This window comes from Lynx rufus, unplaced genomic scaffold (assembly GCF_022079265.1).
Source record: "Lynx rufus isolate CCGP_SWC_20201006 ecotype Redwood Valley unplaced genomic scaffold, mLynRuf1.p SCAF_2, whole genome shotgun sequence".
In the NCBI taxonomy this organism is placed as follows: Eukaryota; Metazoa; Chordata; class Mammalia; order Carnivora; family Felidae; genus Lynx; species Lynx rufus.
The window spans coordinates 145,097,914-145,120,998 of NW_025814834.1; the positions used below are offsets into that span (position 1 = coordinate 145,097,914).

At 37.6% G+C, this 23,085-nt stretch overlaps 1 protein-coding gene across 1 annotated transcript in view; it reads left to right on the top strand.

Annotated features, from left to right (window-relative positions):
- Positions 1-7,122: 7,122 nt before the first annotated feature.
- The window catches only part of HFM1 (helicase for meiosis 1), an 85,119-nt gene continuing 69,156 nt past the window's right edge, over positions 7,123-23,085 (top strand). The window contains exons 1-5 of the mRNA XM_047084925.1: positions 7,123-7,193; positions 11,220-11,332; positions 12,493-12,805; positions 21,915-22,180; positions 22,559-22,606. Of these exons, the coding sequence (XP_046940881.1) occupies positions 7,123-7,193; positions 11,220-11,332; positions 12,493-12,805; positions 21,915-22,180; positions 22,559-22,606 (811 nt within the window). The remainder of the gene's footprint in view (positions 7,194-11,219; positions 11,333-12,492; positions 12,806-21,914; positions 22,181-22,558; positions 22,607-23,085) is intronic.

Below are 23,085 nucleotides of genomic sequence, written 5' to 3' on the forward strand. Positions count from 1 at the left end.
GATACTAACCACGTGACAGAATGTGTTAATTCTTATTTACCCACGGATTTTATCAGAATGGCAGAAGACTTTGCTAAGAATGGTTAAACAAAGTACATACCACAAGAAAAAGTATGCACAGTTTATTGCACAAATCTAAATACAACTGCCCATAGAGACTATACGCTAGTTAACCAGTTTCCATTTACTCCTCCTGATAGAACTGATACTGATTTTTAATTAGGAAATAATTCTATTACAGTGTGAAATACTGCTTGTTGTCCCAAAGTTTCTGTGCTGGGATGTTTGCTTCTTACTTCAGGGGTTATGTTACCACATTTTAGATACGACGGTGCGATTACACAAAGAACAGCTGTTGAATACTGAATCTTTATCAACTGACTTCTATGGCTTATATTCTTTGTAATAATACTGTCTGCCTAGCTGTGGCTGTGGGTTTGGTTCACAGTCTAATTGGAGCACCCTGACAGTCCCATTAGAATTAACATTCTTGGCTTTAGAGAACAAAAGATATTTTAAGTTCATTTGAGCTGGAGGAGTCCATTTCTTCCTGAAAAACAAACAGATCTCCTGAAATATGGGTACTAGGGTCTTGTACATCATCATTAAACATACTCCTGAGCAGCTGGAACTCAAGGAATTACTTTCTAATCAATTTATGTCTATTTTCTTGGTTCCACTGAGACTTAATAAATCTTTGCCTAAAGAACAATTATCCATTGATTTGGTCTTCACTCATTTATGGTGTTGCTAGTTTTACACCTACTAAATGCATAGATAACATTGGACTCCCCTACACAGAATTGTACATGACCCCTAAAGTTTTCTTTCCTCCCAAGTATCCCATCGTACCAGACTACATTTTCTTCCCTCCCCTCCCTCCCCTTCCCTTCCTTTCTCTTTCCTTTTCTCAGACATTCATTCTACAATTTTCAGATTCTTCCAAAATGGTGTCTTTACCTTCTCTTTTTCAAGTCTGACAATAGTGCAACACAGTTCTGGCTGTCATCCAGAGAAAAATAGTCCTGAAACATTTCTTGCTCTAGAGCACTAATTTTTCTTTTCTTTTCTTTTTTTTTTTCAACGTTTATTTATTTTTGGGACAGAGAGAGACAGAGCATGAACGGGGGAGGGGCAGAGAGAGAGGGAGACACAGAATCAGAAACAGGCTCCAGGCTCTGAGCCATCAGCCCAGAGCCTGACGCGGGGCTCGAACTCACGGACCGCGAGATCGTGACCTGGCTGAAGTCGGACTATTAACCGACTGCGCCACCCAGGCGCCCCATTAATTTTTCAATATCAACTCCTCTTGAACAGAATTTAAGCAGAGTGGGGGTTACAAAGTAGAAAAAATTTTGGTTATGTTGATTCAAATTTTTGAGCCAGAACCTATGGTATCAGTTGTATTAGCAGAAATGCATCTTGTTCTTGTGTCACGAACACCTATTATTTGCCTTTCAAGCTCTCCCAGTCTTTCTGGAAACTATATCCCCCCAACCCTTTTGTTTGAAATGGGCCCCTCTACTAACCTTACTCTACATGAATAAAACTTACTAGTCCATTGACAGGCCTAAAATAGATCAAAGACCTAAATTTAAGAGTTAACCCTATAAAACTCCTAGAAGACATTTCAGAAAATCTTTATGATACTGGATTTGGCAATGCCTTCGTGGATATAACACCAAAAGCACAGGCAGCGCAAGAAAAAAATAGATAAGAACCTTTGAGCATCAAAAGATATTTTCAAGAAAACAAAAAGACAACCTACTGGATGGGAGAAAATATTTGCAAATCATGTCTTACAAGGGATTAATATCCATAATATATATTTTAAAATCTCTTACAACTCAGGGGTCCCTGGGTGGCTCAGTCAGTAGAGTGTCTGACTCTTGATTTTGGCTTAGGTCATGATCTCACGGGTCCTGGGATTGAGCCCTGCACTGACAGTATGGAGCCCATTTGGGATTCTCTTCCTCTCTCTCTGCCCCTTCCCTACTTGTATTCTCTCTGCCCCTTCCCTACTTGTATTCTCTCTCTCTCTCTTTCAAAATAAATAAATAAATAAATAAATAAATAAATAAACAAACTTAAAAAAAAACCCTGCCACTGCTACAATTTAATAATAAAAAGATAAATAACAAAAAATTGGCGCAGGAGTTGAATACATATTTCTCCAAAGAAGATACTCAAAATGGCCATTACACACATTAAAAGATGCTCAGCATCATTACCCTTTAGGGAAAGGAAAACCAAAACCACAATGAGATACTACTTCACATCTAATAGGATGGCTAGACCTTTTTTAAAATGGAAAATAACCTGCGGGCAAGGATGTAGAGAAATTGGGCCCTCTTGCATTATTAGTGGGAGTGCAAAGTGATACAGCAGTTGTGAAAACCTGTTTAGTGGTTTTTCAAAAGGTTTAACTTAGAGTTGCCACATGACTCAGTAACTGCACCCCTAGGTAAATGTCTGAAGCAGCGAAAGCGGGGACTCAAACAGATATTTGTACACGAATGTTTATAACAATAGCGAAAAGGTGGAAACAACACAAATGTCTATCCACAGATGAATGGGTAAACAACATGTGATAGATACGCAATGGAATACTCAACCTTATAAAAGAATAAAAAGAATGAAATTCAGATGTATGCTACAAATGGTGAGCTTTGAAGACATTACGCCAGATGAAATAAGCCAGACACAGGACAAATACTGTGTATTTCCACTTACATAAGTTACCTAGAATAGGCAAATTCATAGAGAGAAGTAGCATAGAGTTTATGAGGCGCTGGGGGAAGGATTTAGAGCTTTATTTAATGAGAATAGGCCACAGAACACGGAGAGAGCAACGCAGGCAAAGCTAATAGTAACTTTTGGAGCTAAAAAGTAAGAGGCGGGAAGGGAGAGGTCGGAGACCCTTGCGATCCATTGCTTGGAGCTCGCTTAGCCAGGCTGGGGGTCCTCCGAGGGGCCGGTGAATAGGCGTTCCGCTCTAAGAACTAGGCGTCCGCACGCCGGGTGAGGAGTGGGGTCTGGTCGGACGTCTCCGGGAGGCAGTTGGAATCGGAGATCCGGGATCCCACGGGGAGGTGGGGACGTCCGGCCGCCGGGGGAAGCGGTCGACCCTCGGCGACTCCGAGTTGCGGGCGGGCGGCGGACGGGCTTGGTGAGTTGAGCACAGCGCCCCCGGCCGGCGCCCGCGCGGGCGCTCTCTCACCGCGTTCCTGTCAGAAGCCGCGCGAGGCCTGAGGCGCTCCGTGCGGGGCGACCCCTCGCGGGGGCTGGGCTGGCGGGAGGAAGGCCGAGCCGCTGAGCGGACGGAGCGGGCCGACTCCGGTTTTGTTGTGGCGGTTCCAGGACCCGCTGTGTTCATTTCTAGGTGTGTCTGTCCCCACTGAGCGATTGCAGGTGGGGGCTACGTGTGTAACTGTGGCCACCTTGCTCTCTTTCTAGCGGAGGGAACCTTCAGGGGAGGAGCGATCGGCCCCGGCGCTGCGGTCTTGGGCCACGCGCGGGTCCTGAAGGCTTCTTCCTTCAGGAGTGTGGGGTGGGGTCTGCTTGGAATTCGGGTATTCCCCGAAGGATATTTTTGCATCGAGTCCTGATTTGCTTCCGGGCTTGCCCGGTGGGAACCCCAGGGGAAGTGATGCGGGTCAGGGGCCCGGACTGGTAGGGACCCCTCCCTGGCCCAGGCTCGGAGACTTCGGCTAATTTGTTGGCTTGTTTATACTCTTACCTTGTTACATTCCCTGCGGTCCCTGTGATGTTTTTTTCCAGTGAATGCTGATTTCAGCTTCTTTATGGACTACCTATTTCTGGCCAGTTAATACTTTATATCTGAGTTTCTGAACTTTTGAAACAAGGAGTTTTTTTGTTTTTAAATTCTTTTTTAACGTTTATTTATTTTTGAGACAGAGAGAGACAGAGCATGAACGGGGGAGGGTCAGAGAGAGAGAGGGAGACACAGAATCCGAAACAGGCTCCAGGCTCTGAGCTGTCAGCACAGAGACCGACGGGGGTCTGGAACTCATGGACCGCGACATCACGACCTGAGCCCTAGTGGGACGCTCAACCGACTGAGCCACCCAGGCGCCCCAAGGAGTTTATTTCTGAGAGTACAAATCGTAAGGAATGACTAATAGATCAGAAACGTTTATATAATAAGCATTATAGAAGAGAAGAAAAAGCTAAATTGTCACTAAGTTATATAAAATGCGGGTCATCTCAACAGGCAACAAATGATGTAGTCACACACACAGTTTAAGTATTTTAAGAGTGGTTAGAGCAGAAGCAAACATCTGAAAAAATAATTTTATACCACATGCTGAACCTAAAACTTGGTGAAAAATGATCTAACATGGAAACTTACTCAGAAAATCTGACTCTAGACCTGAAACTTTAATTAATTCAAAGTCTAGCATCTTCTACAATCACAAACTCATATTAAAATGTAGCAAAGTTCCTTTTAGGGCCTGTGTTTTAAAATATTTGTTTATGGTGGTGCCTGGGTTGCTCGGTAGGTTGAGCGACGGACTTCCGGCTCAGGTCATGATCTCACCGTGTGTGGGTTCGAGCCCCGCCTCGCACAGCCTGGAGCTTCTTCCGATCCTGTGTCTCCCTCTCTCTCTGCCTTTCCCCACTCTCACTTTGTCTCACTCTGTCTCTCAAAAATAAATAAATGTAAACAAAAAAAATTAAAATATTTTTTATGTAATGAAAGTGTGAAATTAATAGCCTTTTAGAACCTTAAAGAATTCATTGCATGAATCTTGAACTAGAAAAAAAAAATCACATTTTCTAAATTGAATATTAAAAGTTTGGGGTGAAATTCTAAGTTTCAGAGCTGATGGAAAAATATTTTTATTTAAAATTATTTTTATAAGCTGGTCATTGCTAATGCCTATATCCCACAATGAATTCTTACGGATTATTTACTATGTGCCAGGCACTGTTCTGGGTTATTAGAATATGTTAGTAAACAAAAAGTTCCTGCTCACTCAAGAGGGAGAAAGGTAAATAAGCTATAATGTAATGCCAGTTATCAGTTAGTGTTATGAAGAAAAATAATGCACGGTAAGGATGGAGACTTTTAGATAAGTGGTGTTTTCTTTCATAGAGGCACATCAGAACAAAAATGCATACATGTTTCTATTCTGAACCAAAAAAGTTATATTCTCTTTTATGCCAGAACTAGAAACTGAATCAAAAGTTCTTTTGAATATATTTGCTGTTTGTATGGGAGTTTATTGGTTACTTTAGGAAATAATTGCGTTTCCAAAACAAATATTTTTAATTTATAGGTTTGCTTTGTTTGCAGTTTCCTTTAGAATAAAGAATCAAAACACATACATGTAAGCCTTGGGATTTTCTACTTAAATTCTGAGGTAGCAAAACCATATAAAAGTGGCCTGGTGAGTTTTAATTTTCAAAACTTTTTTTGTTGCTTAAAATTATATAGTTCTCCTAAGATGAGAAAGGGAATGTTTTACTTGTTACTTTTTGGACAGTATAGTAAGCAGCATGGTTAGTATTTTCATTTATACTTTCATCAGGTAATTGTTATCAAGTTCTGAAATTGATTACTTACAGATATTAAAGACTTCTTTAGCATATTTCTGAAGGACTCCTTTCTGTCTCCTACCTTGTGATCCTAGGTTTCTATTGTTAATATAGTCAATTGTTTTAGACATTTATGGAACCATGGTAATTTGTTTCAATTTCACTGTTTCTTTTTGTTGGTGACTAAGTGATTAATAAATTCAAAAAAACAAAGAGGGCAATTAAGTCAAACAGATGGCAGGGAGAAAAAATAACTAAAACAATGAAAAATCCTGCAACATTCTGGATAACTAAGGACAGTCATAAGATACGCATATATTTAGTCCTCTTACCAGTAGAATTTTGTCAAGGGGTGCGTGTGGCAACATTCCTCCCTCCTCCACATACTCCCATGTGTATCTTATCCCCACATCGTGGAAGACTCAAAATTGAAGGGGCATTATCTGACTTGGTTATATGGATTTGCCCACAAGATGGCACTCATATAGTTTCCTCGATTTTAGGTTCTATCCTAAGGAAAGATTTGCAATGTATTAACTATCACAGAATAAATAGAAATCTGATTTGTGCTTTGTGATTTGTGCATCTATTTCATGTTCTGTCATCTAGAATTTTCTATCATGTTTCAGAATTCAGAAAAAAAACTGGGATGCAGTGTTGATGTGCAGGAGAAAGAATGGCAATGTGAATGGAGCAATGTATGTGTCTGTAGACATGGTTCTTTATAGTCTCCTGTCAAATTTGAGGCTTTGTTCAGCCCTAGAATTTTATTATATTCCCGTGTGGCCAATGCTGATTATTTTTATCCTTTACATTTAGATAACATCTATGAATGTAAAAATTGTCTTTCTATATGTTTTATGTAGTGTGAATGTAAATATACATATAGATGTTAAACTTGCAATTTTTTTTTATTTTGGAAAAGTTCAAACATATATACAAAATTGGCAGAACATTATACTAAACTCCATGTACCTATTATATAGCTTAACCAATATCAACTCATTGTCAGTCTGGTTTCATCAGTGTCCCTCTACATCTCCTCATTTATTTTGAAGCAAACCTTTGCATAATTACCTGGTATGTTGTTAGAGACACACACATTCATGGTAAAGTACATTATCCTAAATAAAAAATAATGATATGAACAAAATATTGTAAGAGCCCCAAAGAAGCAATTAATTCTGCCTCAGAGAACAGGACAAACTCAGAGAAGCCTTTGAAGAAGGAATGACATTTGACTTATACATGAAGGATGGGTAGGGATTTGCCAAGTAGAGAATGGAAGAAAACACATTGTAAGCATTGATGCAGTATGAAGAGAGGGGTACAAATGTGAATATGCATGAATGAGTGGAGAACAGGGAATAATGTATTTGAATATTGAGGCACTTTGGAGGAAGCTGCAGAAGATACAGCAGAAAGATGGTCTGTGGTTATTCTGGGAAATTAATGATTATAGTTAATGTGTATAGAAATATTTTTTATAGCTTTATAAATAAAATATAAACTACTTTTTCTGTATTTTGGTAGGTTTATGACACAGTCCAATTTTTAACAATGCTGAAATCAAATGACTCCTTGTTTGCTTTGGATACTTTGTCTTTTGAAAGACCAGATGAAGCTGAAAAGTAAGTCTGCCTTAAAGAATGATAACGTAGTATATTGTTTTAGACATTTTTTATTTTTAAGGGGTTTTAATGTTTTCTCTGGAAATATACAAATGAAAAATGAGGGATCAACAGAATGATGTTTCAGGTAAACATGGAAGTCAGATAAAGGGAGTAACTGAAGTTTAACATCTTAAATGTTATAACTTAAAAAATAGAGTAGATTCTGGCCTGTTTGGCTTTCACGTATTTGCATTTCTGGTTTTTTTTCAGATTATTTTTGGCCAAGGTAAATACTTGAAGTAATGGTCAAACAGTAGCCCTGGACAAGGAGTGATGGCACCTTTTGGCAACGGAATGGGCAGTGTGCCAAGGGCCAAGTGTGTTGGCCAGATTCAGGGCAGGCAGGAAGTAGGGGTGGAAATAAAGATGTGGCACTAAAGGAAATAAGAATGGAGAATAGATAGTATGTTAAATACAGGCTTTTATGGATTTTCACATGTGAATTGTTCTCAATTCTGTTTTCTGCGTATTCTCTTGTGTTATCTTTTTGTAAAAAAAAAAGATTTTATTTTATTTATTAAAAAAAATTTTTTTGGTGTTTATTTTTGAGAGAGAGAGAGTTTGTGTGAACAGGGAAGGGGCGGAGAGAGGGGGACAGAGGATCCAAAGTGAGTTTTGTGCTGACATCAGCAAGCCTGATGTGGGGCTCAAACTCACGAATCGTGAGCCAAAGTTGAACATTCAACCGACTGAGCCACCAGGTGCCTCCAAAAAGATTTTATTTTTAACTAATCTCTACACCTAATATGGGGCTCAAACTCACAACCCTGAGATCAAGAGTTGCATGCTCCACTGACTGAGCCAGCCAGGTGTCCCTGTATTATCCTTTTTTTAAAAAAGGAAGCATTGTGTAAAGTATTTATTGCTTTATTTTTTTCATTCATTCAAATCTTCAAATATTGATTGAATGCTGAAAGGTGTATAAGAAGGATGAAACAGACTTTTACTTAAACAGAACATAAAACTGAGGAGATTAAGCACACATATGGAAAGGCCATTAATAAATAATGCAACCATGTAATTCATTATCTAGAGTAGGACACTTTGAGAGTGAAAGAATGCATCCATTTGCACAACACGTGTTAATCAGGACTGGCCTGCGCAATCATATGGTTGCCAGGACTGGCAACATATGGTTGCCTTTCTAACAATACAATGTCAGGAAAGGGTGCAAAACAAATGATAAGCATATTTTCATGCAATGAAATTTCAGATTTCAAGGGAGACCTGGTACAGACTGATCAGGTTAGGCTTTATGGTAGTGGGGAGAGACATCAGGAGACTTTGAAGGATTTGATAATTTTGAGAAGCAAAGGGGAAAAGACCACTTGAAGGCAGAGTTTAACAGCAAGAAAAGAGAATGGAGGTGGGGCAATTTGCAGCACTTTTAGGAGATAGTGTGTAAAAAATTTCCTGGAATAGAGGATTCATAAAGGAGAGACTGTGGGACATAAAGTTAGAAAAGTAAACTGAGGATAGATTGGGGTGGGAGATAAATGTCAGAATAAGGATCTTGGACATGACTGTATGTGTTGAAAGCCACAGAACTGAATCAACAAACATTTATTCACTAATATGCCTAATTATCTAAAGGACTGTGCTATTATTGATGTGAATGGAGGTAAATCAAAACCCTTGTGTGTTTATGATCTGGGGGTGGTATCAGACTGATCTATCTGTCCATCATCAATGTTTTTATTACCTCTATATAGACCTACACACAGACACACACAATGCAGTAGGACTGTGATAAATATTATAGGTTCACATAGTAGTTACAGAGAGAGAAGGAAGACAACCTAGGAGGATTTCATGAGGATAGGACTTGAGCTGGATTTCGAATGAACATAAGCTCTAGAACACAATACTCAGTGAATAATTATTGAATAGGTTAATGAAGGAATGAAACAGTTGAACTTCTATGGGTAGATAGGGCAAAGGGTCATGTACAGTGGCAAGCAGTGTAAAGGAAATATTTTTGAACAAAGATGAGGGACAGAATGTAGCATCTATTTGGCATACAAATAGTTCACTTTGGTCTTGACTTATGGTAAGTAGTGTAGGAGAATTAAAATTGTAAGGTAGCCTAAGGCCACTGGAAGTTTGGCATTATTTGGAAGCCACTAAAGTATTTTGAATGGAATAAATATGATGAAAACAATTCTAAATTAATGTGACAGGAGTGTGTAAAATATATTAGAGACAGCTGGAGGCAGTGAGGCCAGTGAAAACCCTTTTGTTTTTAAGCGGACATAAGTTGATTAGAGCCTTGATTAGAATGGTGACAGTGGAAAAACAAGGAAATGATGAATTCAAGAAGCATTATAAGAAGATGAAGTAAGGCGTGTATGTGTGGTTATAGTGGTAAAAGATTTTACTGTGATTTGGATTCTGGATGGCTGAGAGAAAAAATAGGCAAATCATAAAGAAGATTTGATTTTATTGGTGGGGGCTGAATAGTAGAGCTAGATGTGTGCTTTTTCTATCTTGTTAACATCTTTCTTAGATTTTCTGAAATAGTCTCTGTCTAGAAAAGAGTTAATACATCAGGCCTAAACTGCTGTCCTTGAAAAAGTCCTGCTTGCAAGAATGGCCTTTGGCTGGAGTCAGAACTTTAGGGAAGTTCCCACCATTTACTGATAAGAGTGGCTCAGTGCCTAAACTGTTTATACAGATAATATGGTTTATGCTGAACATCTGCTTTTCTTCTGAGAATCTAGAATTTAGGTATGTACCAGACAGGGGATGCCCACATGATTAGTCCCCAGTAAAAACCCTTGGCATTGAATCTCTAATGAGCTTCTCTCATTGTCAACACTTCACACATGTTGTCACAGATTGTTGCTGAGGGAATTAAAGATGTCCTATGTTACTGTACTGGGAAAGGATCTTTGGAAACTTGTGCCTGATCTCCCCTGAAATTTGCCCCATAGTCACGAGTAGGACTGAATGATGAGTCCTGTGAATCAGCCCACTGCATCATTGGCTCTGGGGTGATCTTGGGGACCCTCTGACATAATACTAAATTTCAGATGTTTTGGCCTATCATCAGACAGTCTATCAGACATTGTTAGATAACGTGTTGTAGGTTTTTGATTTGGAAAACATAGCTGTAGTAGCTATGTGTTATATGCTGTGAAAGGCAGAAAAGTAAAAGGCTCGGTCTCTCACTTTTGAGGGCTTAAAATTCTAAATGAAGAGAGTAAAAAGCAAATCATAAGATCCTTTTAACTTGGTGTAGGCAGTATATGTGATGCTTTTCTCAACTTTATTTCCTGTCGCTTAATACTTATCTTTTTTTCCAATGAAGGACAAATCAACTTTGATTGGAAAGTAAATATTAAAGCATTATATGTTAATAGGATCATGGGTGAAAGATAAGGAGAAGTAGTTCACAGTGACAACAGAGTCACAGAGTGGCAAAAATCTCAACAATTACTGTAGGTTTACAAAGGGATTGTCAGTTTCAACTGGTTTCTTGGATTTTCTGGGGTTTGTAGATGGTTCTGGATCAAGAATATTTGGATTAGTACATTAATTTGTGATAATGTTTTAGGAATGTTCTAGAGTACCAGCAGTGGTGTCATTTACACACTGATGACCCATGATTAGTTGTAAGGTGTGTCATAAGTAATTTATTATTTGTGATAGTTAAGATGCTAATGTTTCAGAATGATTTACTATTTTTTATATTGGAGAAGATTTAAGATTCTTGTCACAAGCGTTTGAATTAGACAAAAAGAGATGGAGTTATAGCCATTATTTAGGTAGCATATCTCACATAGCAGTGCCATTAACCCTATGACACACAAGAAAAAAAAGATCGAGCACACTGCTGTGTATAGGGATACATCAAAGTCACCACAGAAAGTTAATTTATAGGATATTTATCTAAGAGTCTGTAATTGAGTAATGTTTAATTAATAGATAGTTTCTGATGTAACTTTATTAACATATATATTCACACTTTTATATTTTATACAGCAATCCAGACATTGAAAAATCATTGGATTGGTTTCTCCCACCTGCGCCATTGATATCGGAAATTCCAGATACTCAGGCATTAGAGGAGGAAATAGAAAGTCATAAACTGTTAGGTAAACTATCACATAAACCCATGCAGCTTATGTCAGTGTAAAAAATCTAGTAACACACTAAAGTGTAATTCCTTTATTTTAATGGAATAAAATAAAGGAGACTTCTTTTATTCAAAATAGTGCTCACCAAATCTTAAAATCTAAAACATTTTTCATCTCATTACATACATATACATACATATGCATATTATATGTTTACAATACACTGTCGCACATATACATGTTCTATTGTATGAATTTGTTTCCTCTTACCCTTAAAACTGTCATTGTCATTTAGTTTGTTTCTTCCCCTTTACTAAAGGTAAAGGAAACCTTTACCAAAACAGATTCCAAAAAACAATATGCAGAATATTATATATAGTTTGGTACCATTTTTATAAAGCTAAAAATAAGCATACTCAATATATGTGATCTAATGTGATATTGTTGATAAAACTTTTATTTTTAAATTAGGTGATAGTTTGTATATGTATATTTTCTTAAGCTTTGTAATTTGTATATATTTTGTATATGAAAATGTACATTATTTATATTCTTGTATGTACCAAATAATATATAGAATATATAGGCTATGTATAGTATATATAGTATGTATAAAGTATATATAAAGATGGTAAAGCAAATTTATGCCCTAACAAAACCTATAGACTCCTGACTTCTCAAAGATGCTTGTAAAGTCTCTGTAAAGAAACCTTTAACATTTCGTCACCTTGATGAAAGCATTCCTTTATTTTGATTTTAGAAGCAATATTACAAAGTTAAAAGGATTGTATCATGTATTTTAATACTGAATCAAATTCAGTAACATTTTATGATTGCTCATTGTATTTCTGTGTGTAAATTAGTTATATAAATTTTCAAATCTTCGTAATTGTATAATTATATCATTTCTAGTAGATAAAATACTTAAATATTATAATTATGGCTATTTCTGTGAGTCAGGAATTAAACCTGTCCTATAATATAGTTTTTATATAAATTTCAAATTTCAGTAATTCCTGATTAATTTCTGAATGTTCTTCAGTGATATAATATACGTTAATAGTTACAATTACCTGTATTTCAAACTTTTGAAAAATTTTACTACAATTTTTCATGGTCATTTTGAAAATTTGTTTTCATGAAGAACATGTATTAATCAATATATTCCATTTTTGTAGGTCAGGAAAAGAAGCCAAAAATGTTACCATCAAATTTAAAGATAACTAATGAAGACACAAATTATATTTCACCAACACAAAAATTCCAGTTTGCCTTTTCCTCAAAAAAATATGAAGAAGATTATCTGAATTTAGGAGGGGCAGGTAATGATGACTTATCACATGTTCCTGGCAAGCTGACGTATGGTTCTTCTCAGAAATACAAAAATCACATTGGCACTGAGATAGCACCTGAGAAAAATGTTCCAGATGATACAAAACTAGTTAATTTTGCAGAAGATAAAGGAGAAAGCACATCAGCCTTCCGAAAAAGGTAATTAATTAAATGAAATACACACTATTCAGTGATAAAGTTAAATGTTTATGTGTCTTTCCAGAAGTATGAAGTGTGATAGAATCTAAATGGGAAAAACATCAACAACAAATAGAGTCTATATACCAGATGCCCTGTTAACTCTGGGATTGTAGTCATAGGTTCTTGCCTTCAGAGTGGTACAACTTAATGGGAGAAAGACAGTAAATAACTAAAAATAATTGATTAAATGCTTTGTAGTATGACAATTATTTTGATGAAATATATGGTTAAAACAAAGGTTCTCAAACTTTTTGTTGTCAGGACCCTTTTACATTTAAAAATTATTGGGAATTCCCAACAGTTTTTGTATATGTGATTTATATCTATCAATATTTAACCATATTAGACATTAAAACTGAAAAATTTTAAAGGCAAACATGTTAGTAATATTATGAAAATTGTTTTGACCTTATGAACTCTCTGAAAGAGTCTCCACCATCCTTGATCTCATGGTTCATGAGTTTGAGCCCCACTCGGGACCTGTGTTGTTAGTGTGGAGCCTGCTTAGGATTCTCTCTTTATCTCTCTCTCTGCCCCTCCCCCTCACACCAGCATGCTCTCCCTCTCTCTCTGTCTCTCAAAATATGTAAATAAATTTAACCTTAAGGAGATATAAACTAAGGACAAATAAAGAAGGAGAGTATTCCAGGCAGAAGGAATACTATGTGCAGAAAAGACCTAAGGTAGCACAGAGCTTGGCCTATTCTTAGAAAAATTCCTTTTGTTTAGAATCAGAGGGAATGCTGAGGGGTAAGGTTTGGAAAGGCCAGGCCATTCAGAGTCAGGTAGGCATGATAAACTTTGTGCTTTTTCTTAAAGCACTGTTTCTTTTTTCTTTTTTTTAATTTTTTTAATGTTTATTATTTTTGAGAGAAAGAGAGAGACAGACAGAGCATGAGTGGGGGAGGGGCAGAGAGAAAGGAAGACAGAATCTGAAGCAGCCTCTAGGCTGCGAGCTGTCAGCACAGAGCCCGATGCAGGGCTCGAACCCACGAACCGTAAGATCATGACCTGAGTCGAAATCTGACGCTTAACTGACTAAGCCACCCAGGTGCCCCTTTTAAAGGCACTGTTTGTTAAACTGTGGCCTGTGGACCCACTGTATCAGAATCACTTGGAGTGCTTACTAGAAAGTTGAATTCTTGGATCCTACCATTGACCTATTGAATCACAGTCTAGATAAAGGTAAGGATGGAACCCAGACCATTTTTAATAATTTTTTTAGATGATTGTTGTGCACACTAAAGTTTGAGAACTAGTGTGCTGAGGTCCTGCATTTTAAGCAAAGGAGTAAAATTAGATTTTTAAAAAAAATTTAAAGTCCGTCATGGCATCAGTATGATGAATTAGAAGGGATCTAGGATGCACTGTGAGAAGTTACTTAGAAGGTTGTTTTATTAGTCCAGGTGAGAGAGAGTGGGAGCCTGATGTAGACTGTGGTAGCAAGAATGAGAGTTCAGAGTGATTTATGAGATCGTATCGCATAAGACCCAAAGGATTATTAGATATGACACCTGGACTCCTAGTTTTCTGGCTTGAGCCCGAATGATGTAGGAGGGTAGTGCCCTTTCGTGATCTAGAAAACTAAAGGAAGAACAGGTTTAGAAGAAGGCGATGAGTACAGATTCGGACATGTTGGTTTTTTGGGGGTTTTTTTTGATATGTTGATATTAAGTACTTATAAATTGTCTAAATAGAGAATTGGATGTATGGGTTTAAGATTCAGAAGAGATCTAGTTGATAGGTTTTGTGTTCTCTGTGACATAAGGGATGAAGTTATTTATGGAGTTTGAGGGGAAAAGGTATTAAGCAAGTATGAGAAGGGTAGAAGAGATTATGGAAAATGGGAAAGCAATTCACTTAGAATAATAACAGGATTGTTGGGTACTCTAAAGGGCCCGATTGAGGTTTATGTCTATGCATTTTTGTATAATAGCTCTATTAACATATAATTACATATAAATTCACTCTTGTGTACAGTTCATTGGTTTTTAGAATAGTCACAAGAGTTGTGCACTCATCACTACTATCCTCAAAAGAAACTCTGCATTCATTATTGATCACTCTCCTTTCCAACTCATCATCCTCCCCTCTCCCCAGACCCTGGCAACCATTAATCTTTCTGTTTCTATGGATTTACCTATTCTAGACATTTCATGTAGTGGAGTCATACAGTGTCTGGTCTTTTGTGTCTGGCTTGTTTCACTTAGCATAATGTTTTCAAGGTTTATCTGTACTATGTCATATATCGGTACTTCATTCTTTTTATGGCCAAATAATATTCCATTGTGTGGACAATACCATATTTTGTTTACCCATCAATTGTTGCACATTTGAATTGTTTCCACTTTTTGGCTATTACTAGTAATGTTGCTGTGAACATTCATATACACATTTTTCTGTGAACATATTTTTAATTTTTATTTATTTTTATTTTTTTGAGAAGAGGGAGGGGCGGGGGGAGAGAAGAGGGGGCAAAGAATCTCCTCTTGGAGACTCTCATGGAGGAGCCCCTATGGAGCTCGATCCCACGACTGTGAGATCATGACCTGAGCTGAAATCAGGAGTCAGGTGCTCGACTGACTGAGCCACCCAAGTGCCCCATTTTTAAAAATATTTTGAAATTCTTTTGGATTTATACCTAGAATTGGAATTTCTGGGTCATATAGTAACTCTATACTTAACTTTTTTGAGGAACTGCCAAAGTGTTTTCCAAATTAACTGCACCACTTTACAATCCCACAAATAATATGTGAGGGTTCCAGTTTCTCCACATCCTTCTTAGCAGTTGTCTTTTTTATTATAGCCAGTCTAGTAGGTGTGAGTGCCTCTCATTGATTAGCATTTTCCTAATGATTAATGATATTGGGCATCTTTTCATGTGATTATTGGCTACTTTTATATCATCTTAGGAGTGATGTCTATTCAAATACTTTGCCTGTTTTTTTTTATTGTTGAATTATAAGCATTCTTTATATATTCTTTATAAAAGTCTCTCATCAGCTATATGATTTCAAATATTTTCTCCCATTCTTTGTGTTTTTTTTCACTTTTTAAAGCAATTTTTTAATGTTTATTTATTTTTGAGAGAGAGAGAGAGAGACAGACAGACAGACAGACAAACAGAACCAGAGACAGAGCATGAGCAGGGGAGGGGCAGAGAGAGAAGGAGACAGAATCCGAAGCAGGCTCCAGGCTCTGAGCTGTCAGCACAGAGCCTGACATGGGGCTTCAACTCATGAACCATGAGATCATGACCTGAGCTGAAGTTGGACACTTAACCGACTGAGCCACCCAGGAGCCCCTATTTTTCACTCTTTATCAGCATAAAAGTTTTTAATTTTAATGAGGTCCAGTTTATCTGATTTTTCTTTTGTTCCTTTGACTTTTGGTGTCGTATCCAAGAAACCATTCCCTAACCAAGGTTGTAAAAATTAACTACTACATTTTCTTCTAAGATTTTTATAGTTTTAGCTCTTACGTTTAGGTCTGTGATCTATTTTGAGTTAACTTATATAATGCAAGGTAGAAGTCCAACTTCATTTTTTTTTTGTATGTAGATATTCAGTTGTTCTACACCATTTGTTGAAAAAACTATTCTTTCCCCATTGAATGTCCTAGCACTTTCATTGAAAATCAGTTGACCGTAAATGTAAAGTCTGGGGGGTTTTCTGAACCCAGCAAGTTCTCTGAATCTCTGGTACCAATGGGTGTCCAACAATTCAATTCTATATTCACACTAACTCCTAGAGTTAGCATTACACCCTATATGTTAAGAACTCAGTTCCATAAGACTGCCCCATTTCAGATGCCATCCACAAATAGGGTGCCAGGCTACCCACATTTCTGCCCTGCAGACTACAAATTTGGGGTTCCCATAATCCCCACATTAGGTTTAATAACTTGTTAGAATGACTTATAGAACTCAGGAAAACACTATACTTACGTCTACCGCTTCATTATAAAGGATACTATTCAGAAACAGTCAAATGGAAGAGATGCATAGAGCAAGGTATTCAGAAGGAGGGTGTGTAGAGCTTCCATGCCTCTCCAGGTACATTACCCTCTGAGCACATTGGTTTGTTCACCACCTTGGAAGTTCTCTGAACCCCCTGTCATTTAGGGGTTTTTCCTTTATGGTAGTTTCATTAGATAGGCATGATTGATAAAATCATTGGCCATTGGTGATTGAACTGCCTCTCCATCACTCTCCCTTCCTTGGATGCCACAGGTGAGGCTGAAAATTCAATCCTCTAATCAAAGTTTATTTTTTCTGGCAGTTAACCCCAATCCTGAAACTATGTGGGGGTCGTACAAGATTCACCTCATTAGCATAAACTCAGGTGGGATTGAAAGGGGTTGTCATGAATAACAAATGATGCTTCTCTTACTCCTATTACACAGAAAATTCTAAGGGTTTTGGGAGCTCTGTGCCAGGAACTGAGGACAAAGTGAATACATATTTCCTATTATGCTAAATAGGAAATGTCCTACTATACTAAATAGTTAACTGTATACTAAATAAAGGTTTATTTCTGGACTCTGAATTCTATTCCATTAACCAACATGTCTGTCCTTATGACTTGCATAAGGGCATATCCCACACTGTCTTGATTGCTGTAGCTTTGTTGTAAAGTTTCGGATTGAGATGTGTGAATCCTCCAATTTTGTTCCTTTTTTCAAGAATTTTTTTTGGCTCCTCTGGGTTCTTTGCATTTTCATATGAATGTTATGATAAACTGGTCATTTTCTGCAAAGAAGCCAGCTGGAATTTTGATAGGGATTGTGTCAAATCTGTAGATCAGGTTGAAGAATATTGGCATCTTAATAACATTAAGCCTTCCATTATGTGAATATGGGATATCTTTCCATTTATTTAGTTTTTATTTAGTTTCTTTCAATGATGTTGTGAGGTTTTCAGTAGACAGGTCATACTTACTTTGTTAAATGTATTCCTAAGTATTTTATTCTTTTCGATACTTTTTAAAATAAAATAAAAAATTTTTTTTCAGATTGTACATCGCAAGTGTATAGACATCAGCAATTGATTTTGGTATATATTGATTTTTGTATCTGCAATCTTGGTGATGATGACTCTGAATTTTATTTTTTTTTTAAATGTTTCTTAGAGCGAGAGAGAGAGCGAGCGTGCATGTGCACGTGAGCTGGAGAGAGGCACAGAGAGATGGGGAGAGAGAATCCCAAGCGTGCTCCACACTGTCAGCACAGAGCCCAACATAGGATTCGTTCTTACGAACTGCGAGTTCATGACCTGGGCTGAAATCAAGAGTCAGGCACTTAACTGACTGAGCTGCCCAAGCACCTCCTCCCTTTTTTTTTTTTTTTGCGACACTGAATTTTAATGTTCAAGTATTATATCATCCACCTAACTGCTTTTTCCAGGAGTGTTCCCCTGCCTAGCTGCAATTATTTAAAAATTTTTTTAATGTTTATTTATTTTTGAGAGAGAGAGAGAGTGAGTAGGGGAAGGGCAGAAGAGAAGGAGACACAGAATCCGAAGCAGGCTCCAGGCTCTGAGATGTCAGCGCAGAGCCTGACACGGGGCTCGAACCCACGAACTGTGAGATCATGACCTGAGCCGCAGTCATATGCTTAACCGACTGAGCCACCCAGACGCCCCTCCAGCTGCAATTATTTTATTTTATTTTTTTAAAAATGTTTATTTGTTTTGGAGAGAGAGAGAGAGAGAGAGAGAGAGAGAGAGAGAGAGGCAGAGTGCAAGCAGGGGAGGGGCAGAGAGAGGGAGACACAGAATCTGAAGCAGGTTCCAGGCTACGAGCTGTCAGCACAGAGCCGTATGCGGGGCTCGAACTCACAAACAGTGAGATCATGACCTGAGCTGAAGTCAGACCCTTAACTGACTGAGCCACCTATGTGCCCCAAGCTGCAATTATTTTATTTTTTTATTTTTATTTAAAAAAAAAATTTTTTTTTCAACGTTTATTTATTTTTGGGACAGAGAGAGACAGAACATGAACGGGGGAGGGGCAGAGAGAGAGGGAGACACAGAATCGGAAACAGGCTCCAGACTCTGAGCCATCAGCCCAGAGCCCGACGCGGGGCTCGAACTCACGGACCGCGAGATCGTGACCTGGCTGAAGTCGGACGCTTAACCGACTGCGCCACCCAGGCGCCCCTGGCTGCAATTATTTTAAAAAGTACATGGATTCATCCAGGATTGAGGTTTTGCAAGATAAGTATGTTAAAAGGATAAAGGAGAATTGGAGTTTAGAATATTGGTAAAAAAGAGTGGTCAAAAAGATAGGCCATGGAATCTAAGTTCATTAAAGATATATGAGAAAAGAGAAGGGAAGATAGTTTGGGAGAAAATAAAGAGGTTCATTAAAGTAAATTTGTTTTTGTTTTTGTTTTACCTCATTGGTACCTTGTGCAAACAAGCTAAAAGGATAAGAGGTTGTGGTCAGAGAATGATATATCAGAATGATTGATTTGAGAGTAGGAGCAGTTCTGGATAATGACAGTGTTTAAGATGATAGAATAGGTGGATGAGATTGTTTGAAGAAGAAAGCCACTGGAGATGAATGCCTAAGAAATGGAGGGGAGGGGATTTTGAATGGCTCATCTACGTGAATGTTGAAGTAACACAGATAGTGGCAGAATTTGAGATTGAGAGGAAAAGATTCTAAAGTGACCAGAGGTTAATATATGATAAATGCCATGAGGAGGGTTGCAAGGTGGTGTAACTAGATAGCATAGATACTTTTGTAAGACAATGGAAGAATAATGATGCAGATTTAGGGTGGAGGAGGCACAGACTCTGAACCCTCAAGTACATTGGATGTGGAAGATTTAACAGTTTCTCCTTAAGATTTGAAGAAGCAAGAGTTTTTTAGGGTAATGCAATATTTTTGTTAAGATCAGGAAGTAACTGTAACAATCAGTGAAGAAGCTGAGAACATGGAGGAGTATATGGATTGGCAGTTCTAGAGGAACTAGGAAGAATCTGAGGTCTAGAGAATTTAGGTAACTAGCACATGGATAATATTTTACTGTTTGAAAAACTTATTTTTAACTTTAAAGTCACACAGCTAGAAAAATAGAGAGGTTTAGATTTATTTATTTATTTTAAAAAAATTTTTTAACATTCATTTTTGAAAGGCAGAGACAGAGCGTGGACGGGGGAGGGGCAGAGAGAGAGGGAGACACAGAAACAGAAGCAGGCTCCAGGCTCCAGGCTCCAGGCTCCGAGCTGTCAGCACAGAGCCTGACGCGGGGCTCGAACTCACGGACCGCAAGATCACGACCTGAGCCGAAGTCGGCTGCTTAACCGACTGAACCACCCAGGCGCCCCGAGAGCTTTAGATTTAAACCCAGGTTTTTCTGAGGCACCGGGGTGGCTCAGTCGGTTGAGTGTAAGACTTCAGCTCAGGTCGTGATCTTGTGGCTCGTGGGTTCGTGCTCCACATCGGGCTCTGTGCTGACAGCTCAGAGCCTGGAGCCTGCTTTGGATTCTGTGTCTCCCTCTCTCTCTGCCCCTTCCTTGCTCATGCTGTGTCTCTCAAAAATAAATAAACATCAAAAAATAAAAATAAACCCAGGTTTTTCTGACTCCAAAGTCTATGCTTTTAACTGATAATGACAGCATACAGCAAGGAGTTATCCTGTGGCATAAGTTAAGTTGTTTTTCTTGTCCTCGATACTATTTCATAATCAGATTCTATTATATTATCCAAGGCTAACCATCTGCTTTTGAATTTTCTATCTTCAAAGAGAGCTGCTAACTGAGGGTTGATGGGGGGTGGGAGGGAGTGGAGGGTAGGTGATGGGTATTGAAAAGGACATCTTTTGGGATGAGCACTGGGTGTTGTATAGAAACCAATTTGACAATAAATTTCATATATTAAAAAATAAGTAAATAAACATTAAAAAAAAGAGAGCTGCTAGTGTTGGAGGATGCGTACCTACAGTTTTCTCTCAAATGTATTTCTCAATCTATAGTGTTTTTAAAGACTCATTCTTTCTTATATGGAAACATGTCATTAAAACTAATAGTAGGGGCACCTTAGTGGCTCAGTTGGTTGAGTGTCCAACTTTGGCTCAGGTCATGGTCTTGTGGTTTCTTAGTTCAAGCCCCATATCAGGCTCCATGCTGACAAGTTTTGTCTGCCTCTCTCCTTGCCGGTCCCCTGCTTGTGCTCTCTCTCTCAAAAATAAATAATAATAACAATTTTTTTTAACTGATGGTAAAAATGATTTAGAAAGTGTCCTGTATTTGCACAATACTTGTTGGGGTGTCATTTCTTACAGAATTCTGATACCTGCTGTCATCCCTATTATTTACTTTGTAAATGTTATATTAAGAAATTAATGGTCACTTCGTCCCTTAGGGCCCTGGTGAACAAATTAATTGGTGGGTTGTCTTTTGATCAGTTGAATATAATAAATTACAATCCTAGAGATGGCCTGTGTTTTCTAGAACTTTGAAAAAAAAATGTTTCTTGGCAAAGTATTCTTGACTTCTATACTTCTTTAGTATTTCTAATACTAAAATGATTATTGGATATTTGGGACGTTGATGCAGTTACTGACAAGAGGCCGCAATACCTGTCTCTGTGGGCCTCTCCATAAAGTTGCCTGCGTATTCTCATGATGTAGTGGCTAGCTCCTCTGAGACTGAATGATCCAAGAGACCATGCAGAAGTGACAGTATTGTTTTGTTTATGACCTAGCCTTGGAAGTCACACACTTGTACTTACATCATATTCTTCTAGTCTGATGAGTCAGTCCTGACTTGAAGTCCTAGCTTGAAAAGGGTGTGCATAGCAGGAGACAGGGATCATTGGGGCTGTCTTGAAGGTTGGCTACTACAAATGGATTTATTTGGGTTTTAGAAAAGTGAAAAGACATAATTCAGTGGTAAATTTAGCAAGTCATATTTTAGGGGAGTGATTGAATTTTATGTTTGAATAAACCACAGTCTATGGATATTTTTAAAGGGACCAATTTTATGTTAGTTTTTTCCATTCTAAGCAGCTGTTACAAGTGCAAATGTGGTTTTTTTGGTGTTTTGGTTTTTTTTTTGCAGATTATTTAAAATATCTGACAACATACATGAGGATGTTTATTCTAATGACAGTACAAACCTGGACTTCCCTGTTGCTTCAGTGAAAATTGTCCCAACAGAAATGAACAAAGGGGAATCATGGAAATGTAGCAATAATAAGCAGAGACATCAATATTCAGACATTAACATGTTTACAGCAAGTGACGTTTTTTCTCATTCTGAAATCAGAGAAGACATATTCAAAGCACCAACTTTTTCAGTTACATCCCAGCCTCATGAAGTTCAAGGTAATTCCTTGTTTTTTTTAGTTAATTTTAAAACAGTACAAACAAATCTATGTTTCTCAGCATAAGGAAAAGTTAAAAAATAGTAAATTTGAGTAGATTATCTATGTGTAGTTTTTGCATTTCTTTATCATACTGTATTTTTTTAACTATGATATAGGGGCACCTGGCTGGCTCAGTCAGTAGAGCATGTGACTCTTGATATCAGGGTCATGAGTTCAAGCCCCATGTTGGGCATGGAGCCTACTTAAAAAATAAAACTACAATTTAATATTTTTTAACTGCGCTCTCAGTAAAAAGTTATGCTACTTTTATTGAAGCAGTTTGTATGGAAGAGGTTAAAAAATACCTATATAAATATGTATAATTTTTTTTTTTTAGGAGTAACAGAAAATGATTTAGATTCCTTGAAGGCTGTCACAGAAATCCGTATCCTTTAAGTTATTTTACTACAACAGCTTTATATTTGAAATCATAATTTGTAAACATGCTGTTTCATTGTGTCTATGTTTATTTTGGTTGACAAAGAAAAAGAGGGAAAAGTAAATTTTTGGGATCATATAAGAGACCCAATGCGTGTGATAGTCAGTGCTACCCAGAGTGTGGTCTGCAGACTGTGCCAATTTGTGAACTGTTTGTTACCAGTGACAAGTTATCTTTGTGACAAGATAAGTACAAAAACAAGTTTTGTGTTATTGGCTAAACTCTTAGCATATTTACTTACAAATGGATACACATAATTTCTTATACTTTGGGTAAGGAGAGCATATTGGGATAAACATGGGTAGGGGAAATAAATGAGAGTGGGACATTCTGTGGATTGAGAACATTTTTACAAATCTAGTATTTTTTTTTAAAGAAATTTGTAGTTTCTACCTATAATCTGATTTACATGTCTGGGCATTTCC